General features: G+C 37.2%; 2 protein-coding genes across 2 annotated transcripts in view; both read left to right on the top strand.

The window, feature by feature from the left end:
- LOC106883195 (uncharacterized) overlaps window positions 1-5,281 on the top strand; it is a 12,666-nt gene extending 7,385 nt beyond the window's left edge. Inside the window, exon 2 of the mRNA XM_014934116.2 lies at window positions 1,008-5,281. Coding sequence (XP_014789602.1) covers window positions 1,022-1,687 — 666 coding nt within the window. The 5' untranslated portion in view covers window positions 1,008-1,021 and the 3' untranslated portion in view covers window positions 1,688-5,281. The remainder of the gene's footprint in view (window positions 1-1,007) is intronic.
- Window positions 5,282-8,369: 3,088 nt separating this feature from the next.
- The window catches only part of LOC106883194 (uncharacterized), a 22,810-nt gene continuing 22,492 nt past the window's right edge, over window positions 8,370-8,687 (top strand). The window contains exon 1 of the mRNA XM_052969144.1: window positions 8,370-8,553. Coding sequence (XP_052825104.1) covers window positions 8,370-8,553 — 184 coding nt within the window. The remainder of the gene's footprint in view (window positions 8,554-8,687) is intronic.

Genomic DNA, 8,687 nt, shown 5'->3' with positions numbered 1-8,687 from the left:
ATTCTAACTTATGTGGGCTGCCTAATCTGAATATCCGTTTTCCAGAAACTCCTCCCCCATGCCCCCTCCCACAAATTTTTCCTATAAATTTCTTTGTAATCACAATCTACACCATTTAAAAGGTATTTGTACAAAGTTTCATTAAAAAATACCTATTTTGCAGAAAGTTATGCGGGAGAAAATGTTGGGTCTTGTGAATTTTTCGAAACTCCTCTCTCCAACCCCTTGGAAAACTTTTTCCAACAAATCTTTACATACACTCAATCTACAGGATATAAGCGATTATTTGGTGAAAGTTTTGTTACCAAATATCTATATTTTGAAAGTTATGAGACAACAAAGTCGGTGGGGTATTAAACTGTAGTTATGCCTTTCTTCAATAAAAGTTAACGTTAACCTCCATTACATTTTCAAAGAATTAACAGATTAACAATTAACAGTGTTAATTTTTACAATTAACAGTGCATACCTCTGTATGTATGTTTTTGTGTGTGTATGTGTAAATGTTTACATATTCCACATCTCCAGAATATCACTGAGCATCAAACCATGAGATTTGCTGGCATCTCCCTATCAACAAGTCATCTGGTAGTCCTGCACTTCTTAAAATGAATGGAATGAAAATTCCCTTACTAGAAAAGCAGGTAAGACTTAATGATAAAAAGGGCATCTGACTGTAAAAATTTTTCTTCAATAATATACATGCCTAACTCATGCTAGCATAGAAAAACAGACATAATACTAAAATACAAATGTAATTCATGTTAAAAAATATTTGTTTTTTACTCAGAATTATTGACTACACTCTTGGAGTAGTTGGCATTAGGAAGGGCATCCAAGTGTAGAAACATTGCCAGATCAGATTTGAGCCTGATGCAGCCTCTGGCTCACTAGTCCTCAGTCAAACCGTCCAACCCATGCCAGCATGGAAGCAGACGTTAAACGATGATGATGATGATGATTTTATGGATATATATTTAATCTATTTTCTTTTCTTTTCCTTTTAGGCTCTTTTTTCAATATGCCTGAAGGTATTGAACTTCGCTTTTTAACTGCTTGGTACTGTCCATTTGCTCAACGACTCTGGATTGCTCTCTTGGAGAAAGGAACTCCTTTTAAATATGAAGAAATTGATCCTTATAACAAGACTGAAGAATTTTTAAAACTGAATCCAAGAGGTTTGGTACCAGTGTTGGTACATGATGATAAAATTATTTATGAATCTGCTGTATGTATAGAATATGTTGATGAGACTTGGCCGCAAAAACCCAAAATTATGATGGAACAACCTTATGATAAAGCTCAGGTTCGTATCTGGGGCGATTATGCTGAGAGTAAAATAATTCCATTATTTTATTCTGTTTTGAAATCAGATCCTGAAAATCTTGATGGAATACAAAAATCTTTAATTGAAAATATTGGAAGTTTTGTGAAAGCCATGTCTCCAACTGGAAATTTTTTCATGGGAGACTCATTTTCATTTGTTGATATAATGGCATTTCCATGGTTGCAAAGGTTGGAAGTTTTGAAACATTATAAAAGTTTTGAAATACCATCTGATATTGATTGGTATCCTCGGTTCCAGAAATGGCTGACTGCTTGTTCTGAAAGGGAGAGTGTAACACCTACTATTCCTAATATGAAGAAATTAATTCCACACTATACACGTTATGTGAAGACAAAGTAAAATAGCTAAAGAATCCATTTGCACCGTCTTCCATTTTTTGGGAATATATTTTATTAAACAAGTTTGTAGCATAGCCTTGCATTATTCATCTTCTTCCAAATTACATAATGAAAACATTGAATTAATATTTGATAGAATGGTAGACCCTAATAATCAACACATAAAAGTGAAATTTTTTGTAACTTGAAGATAAAGAAAAATATTGGAAAATACACAAAGTAACAATCTTTACATTTTCTAAAACTATCTATTCATTAATATTTATGACTATTTTTCTGTATAGGATAATTCCCAATGTTTAGGAAAACATTATACTTTGTCATGGTGTTTTAGTGGGAAAATGAAACCAATATCTGTAAAGGCATTTATTTTATTGAGACCACTTCATTACACCCAGATTCTTTTTAATATCTTTATCCTCCACTCTATAAGTGGAGAGCTGGCAGAATTGTTAGCATGCCAGGCAAAATGCATTTTGTCTGCAAAAGAGAATATATCCACTGACAGCTTTTCAGTGCATTCAAAAATCACATACCCACTCCATTTCCCATGACAGGTTAGGATCTGAAATACTCGAAACAGGCGCATAGCATGTTGCTTAGTCGAATTAACCCATCATTTACTCCACAAATGTTTTCTTGCCAATGCTGCACTTTCCCATATCACCTATTTCAACATAACTGTAATATATTATATACAAACTATGCCATTTTAATCCCGAGCAATGCCGGGTATCTCTGCTAGTATATATATATATATATACACACACACACACAAATATATATATATATATATATACACACACACACACTATAATAATATAAATTATATATATATGCATATATAGACACACATATGTACATACATACGTATATATGTATATAGCTATGTATATATCAGTACAGGATGTCACAAAAACATTAACAAACATGAAATACGAAAATAACGTTGGGTACGCAAAAAACAAGAGAAACGAATGGAAAACAAAATAAGTAACATAAAAAAAAACGACACTTCATCAGTCGTCGGCTGTCCTTCTACTCCTTATTTCAAGCATTCAAACAGCAAGATAAGACTTTGAAGGCAGTTGTTCCTGCAAACCGAAATAAAAAATTTAGGATTTGCAGAGGGTCGAAGTTGGTAGCAAAAACAGGACATACAACAAATCAAATGAAACGAATAAAACAAGGAGGGACGTTAGGCACAGATGAGGTAAAAATGGTGAACACTTGAAGAAGATTCGTTGATAAGAGAAAAGAAAGGAGACAAGTCCAAATGTGTTCGAACTGCACAAGAGATTACACACACACACACACACACATATATATATATATATATACACACACACACACATATATATATTTCTTTATTGCTCAGAGGGGGCTAAACACAGAGGGAACAAACAAAGGCTTAAGTTGATTACATCGACCCCTAGTGCATAAACGGTACTTATTTTATTGACCCTGGAAGGATGAAAGGCAAAGTCAACCTTGGTGGAATTTGAACTCAGAACGTAACAGAAGATGAAATGCCGCTAAGCATTTCGCCTGTCATTACGTGTGTATATACACACACACACATGTGCGCGCTCATATATTTTAGTTGTTTCGGTCATGTTGTGGCAATGCCTTCAAAAATCCTGTGCATCGGCCGGGAAACAAACCCGGGCCGCCTGCGTGGCAGGTGAGCATATCATCATCATTTAATGTCTATGTTTCATGCTTGCATGGGTTAGATGGATGGACGGCATCTTCCTCCAGTTTCTGTTTTGGCATAGATTCCATAGCTGGATGCCCTTCATAATGCCATCCATTTATACACACTTACCTTACACATCCAACGGGGCATGCTAGCTTCATTTCTTTCCATCTTCTCCTGTCCTTTGCATTCAATGGCCATATCTCACTATTAAGCAGTGTTGCAGTTCTAATGCATGCAACATATAGTCTGCCTTTCACTCTGTGTGAAAAGACCTTTGTTGCTAGAAATGGTAGCAGCTCTTTGAACTTTTTCCAGCCTGTTCTTACTCTGGTACTATGCTTTCATGGCTAATTCAAATAAGAAGACACTGAGTTTAGTTCTTCTCTAATTATCAGTTACAGTTGTTTTGGTACCACTATTTTTAATCTGAATCTCATAAGAAATACAATCTTATGATGTATTTTAAGTACAGTGTAGATTTTTAAAAACATAATTTAAGTCTTTCAAAAATCCATACTAATGTTTGAGTGTCTTGAAAAATAACTTATTCTCAATTTTGCAATGGTTGAGTATGATTCAAACAACAGGATATGCAACAGTTTTTAAAGCTCTTTTTCTTTTTTAATTTTTTTATCATTAAAACATATTTTTCTTAACCTCGTGACATGTGTGTCAGTTATTTTATTTTTTTGCTTTATTTTTTATTATTTTTGTCATCTCAAATGTACCCCTAGATAAAAAAGGTTGTTTATATAAACTAGTGATTTTCATTCACGTTTAAATAAATTAGTAGCTCACATATTTAATTCACATCTTTTCTTTCATCCTTTTTCTACATTACATTATTTATTCACCAAAAGGTGTTTCAGTCATTAGACCGGCCATGCTGGGGCACCATCTTGAAGAATTTTATTCAAAAGAATCGACCCCAGTCCTTATTTGTATTTTAAGCCCAGTATTATTCTATGTTGCTTTTTGCTGAACCAGTAAGTTATGGGGATGTAAACACACCAAACCAACACTGGTTGTCAAGTAGTGATGAGACACAAACACAATGGACTTCTTTCAGTTTCTGTCTACCAAATCCACTCACAAGTCTTTGACTGGCCTGAGGCTGTAGTAGAAGACACTTGCCCAAGGTGTCATGCAGTGGGACTGAACCGGAACCATGTGGTTGGGAAGCAAACTTATTATTTCATTATCTTTGACTTTTGAGAAAAAAAAAGTCTGTAATATTGAAGACATTATTAATTATCTCAGAAAAACTTGTAAATTGTGTGAGCAATTTCTTAAATGAGGTACAGATTATATAAGGTAACAATAGTAATCTTTGTATTATTATTAGCCCTTCTACTATATTAGTTTCAAATTTGGGGACAAGATTATGCCCTTGTACTACATTTTAAATGAATACAATAGACACCGAATATTTGCATCACAGTAGCAAAGTTGTAATTTTTTTTTATTGATAATTAATTAAATCTGCCATCCTTCCTCTGATATCTGTAACTGGCTTTTATAATCTTAACGGTACTATTCAATTAATTATTCCAGTCAAATGCAGTCATGATTTTATTAATTCTATAAACCTACTCCGTGATTGCATAATTTCTCGTAACTAATGGCACAGAAGTGGATGTAAGTGTTGGATATATTTAGCTTAGCTGCTTGGCAGTATGTATTAAAACGTAAAATTAATACCGAGACAAAATTGTCTAAGGGAAGTAACTGTAAGCGCCTTGGACATTGAATCACTGCTGAGTTATTTCTCGTTCAACAAGGAGCCAATGATTGTTATCTGTAGGCTTTTTTAATGTTTAGCTGATAATTAAAATTTGGAAGTTTAATGAATGGAAGTAAATAAAGTAAAACGATTATACAAGCAATTTTAAACTTGTTTTTGTAACATTAATAGTTGCAGATGACTATCGAAAAAATACCAAACAACTTAACTCTTGGCTTTTCCAACGCCTTAGACTCGCCATTGCCTGTGGTAATGCCACGAACGTGTTGGCTTGCTTAAGTAGGTTCCGTTGAATCTTGTGGGATGTGATCTACTGAGGCACCTGGTGTTGAATTTATGTTATTTTTCTTTCTATTCTTTCTTCCTCTTTTCTTCTTTCGCTCATGTTTGTCTTTACTTCGGTTTTGGATTTGTATTTTAATGTCATGTTTATTTTAATTAACATTTATTTACATGAAAGGAAATTACCGGAAAGCTTTCATTTAATTCTACCAAAAGTTTCTGTTAAAATTGTGTTAAAACCATTTGTGGGGAATCTTTTCTTATCGCAGTAACTGGTCGCACATCACAAGGTTTAACGGAACCTACTAGAGCAAGCCAGCGCGCTCGCAGCATTAGCACGGGCGATGGTGAGGCGAAGTCGTTGGGAAAGCCAAGCGCCCTCACAGGCATCACTGACAACTCGCTGAGGCGAGCTGCCAACATTGACAAGAACTTCGCGGTTAGTGACCCAGTCCCAACGAACGTCTCAAGCGCCACAGGTTGGAAGAGATAGTTCACTGTCTTGTCCATACATCAGGGGGTGGGGGTGGGTTCCGTGCGGCTACAGCAGCAGTGACCCTCCCATTAACTGCAGCTTCCAAGATGTGGGAGGGAGTAAAGGAGTCGCAGACTGTGGCGTCCGACAGCTGGATGCTGTTCCTATCATTTAATATGTAGTGGGTGCTTTTTCGTTACACTGACACCCGTTAAGGTTGCCGATTTACCTGAATGACAAAGAAAAGAAGCTTCTTGGCGGGATGGGGTTGCCTTATGCTGGGTTTTGAGGCCTAAAGTATGACAGAATGCGCAAGGATTCCTTTCCTATGACTTGTTGGTTCCCCAAATTCTGCAATTCATTTTTTAACGTTTTTATTGATTACATGAATCGTTGCGGCAAATAAGGGCGTAATTCTACTTTAAACACACCATATAACCACTCATAGCTTTTTTATTTTTGGAAATTTTCAGAAAATTTTTGCATATTTGTGTTCTATACGAGGGAATTCATACGCTTATGCAAAAGCCAAAAACAAGATTTAAGGGCTATTTACCGGTTATATTTTGCGCATCTCACGACCATCTGATACCATTCTCGTTTGTTTGTCAGTCTGACGAATTGATGTTTTTCAATATCTTTCCCACCACAAACATATTTAATAGTGTATTGCTTGGATTTAAGCAAAAAAGCCGGACTGTCCACGTTTGAAACCCTGCTTTAAAAAAGAAAAATTACCAAAAAAATTCGCTCCCCAAATTTTTAAAAATACGTTCTTTTAATTTAGATATTTCAATAATTACATATATAAAAACAAAACTACATTAAAATACGAATACAAAACCGGGGGAACACAAACATAAGTGAAGAAAGAAAAGGAAACAAAGAGGAAGAAAGAAAGACAAAGAAAGAAAAACATCATAAGTACTTCAATTGGTTGCAAATCACAAGGTTCACGCTCTCGGATCAGTGCTTTTTGAGTTGTTGTGCCGTCTCTCGGTAGTATTGAGAGATGACAAGTATATTCAGATCTGAGCGTGACTGAGTTGTCCTCTACGGAGAAGTAACTGGTTAAGGCAGCAAAGATGTTGGATGCATGTTTGAAAGAGAAAAGTTTTGCAGAAGCAACCGAGATGAGAATGTAATGGCGCGTGTGGCCGCCATTGGCCACCATCTTGGGAAGTGCCATTGCGCATGTGCAAGGACTTGCCGTCAGCGGAAGTACCCGAGCACGCATGCGCAATGCAATAGGTGGAGAGAAAGAAATAGCGTTCGCTATCTTTTCATTCTAGCAGCGGTGGCGACAACACGTATCTCTTTTCTCTCAAGCAGGCGTCGTGACAACACGTATGTCTCAACTCGACCCCGACATGTGGTCGAAGCTTCCTTGGTATTCTAGCGGCATGCCTGTTCACTTAGGAACGAAACGGCTCTACACCAACCTAGAATAAACTATTGATCTGTCGTTACCGTTATCCCTCGTGTTGTTGTATTTCTGGATTTTAATGATTAATATAAGAACTGGGGAGAGATGACCGAGCTATCATATCTCATCCAATTCTTATATGAAGAAAGAAGATAAACCTGGAAAATATGAAAAAAGACAGTAGAATGGTGGTAAAGGTGGGGAACGACGTGAGGTTGTCTCTACCGCAGACAAGGATGGAGGAAATACAAAAGAAAATGGTAACTTATAAAGTTTACTCAGTAAAGAAAAGGAGAATCGACCACATGGAAGAGAGAGAAATAGACAAGGCTCTGAAGACAGTCTGGCCAGATATTACCTACCTGGGCAGAGGAAGAAAGTTCGGGGCGATTGTGGTTCGTTATAAAACGGAGGAAAAAGCGATAGCCCACGCTGCCAAGGTGTTAAAAACGGAAAAGGTAGTCCTCTGGCCGTCTTACATGGGCAAGAGGATTGCCAAAATCAAAGTGGAAGGGATTCCCCCTGAAGTCGATGCAGCTTGGGTGGTGGCGGCTATCATTATTGAAAGAGAAAAGGAGGTGAAGGTGGTTCAAGCAGAAGTGATGGAAGGAGCAACATGGAAGGGACAAATCGTCGAAAATATCGTCCAAGCTGAGATGGAGGTTCTCTAAGTGCTACCCGAGAACCTGTGGATTGGGGATTTGAGCTTGAAAGTGTGGGTGGAGGGCAGGATTCCTCGCTGTTTTAAATGTGACCCGAAAGGCCACGTAAGAGCGAACTGCCCTCCACCACCCAAAATGGTAGAAGAGCAACAGCCACCACCACAGGAGAGGATACAAGAAGAAGTAGAAAAAGAAAATCCAGTATCAGAAGATAGGGAATGGGGAAACAGCCGGGAGTAGAAAAAGAAAAAGAAAGCAAGTACTTGTGAACCCCAACCCACCCAGTGCTACCCTCTCCCTTTTTACCACACCGTCCCCATGCAGGCACCAAACCTACCCATTCCCCTCCAACAAGAAAACAGAAAAGAAATGCAAGCATACATGATGTAAATATGGTTCCCCCTCCCCCTATTTGTTTTGCTGGTGTTCTGTATGCGAACGCGGAGGATGACATTGCAAACCAGGTGAGCGAGTGGAAGTATGTGGTGGAAGTGGAATTCTGGGAAGATGATGAGGCTACGACATGCCAACTGTTAAATAAGGTACAAATGGAAATAGTTAAAAAGAATGCTAAAGGTATTGAGTTGTGGAAGGTGATCGGCGATAGAGAGAAATTGCCAAAACAGACTTGTTATACTGAACTAAAAAAAGACTATGGAATAGAACTGCTGGATTTTAGATATATGTAATTTTACGCCAAAACGGTTTCA

This window comes from Octopus bimaculoides, chromosome 7, assembly GCF_001194135.2.
Source record: "Octopus bimaculoides isolate UCB-OBI-ISO-001 chromosome 7, ASM119413v2, whole genome shotgun sequence".
In the NCBI taxonomy this organism is placed as follows: domain Eukaryota; kingdom Metazoa; phylum Mollusca; class Cephalopoda; order Octopoda; family Octopodidae; genus Octopus; species Octopus bimaculoides.
Note: the sequence above shows the minus strand (reverse complement) of the source record. Positions and strands in the feature narration are given on the sequence as shown.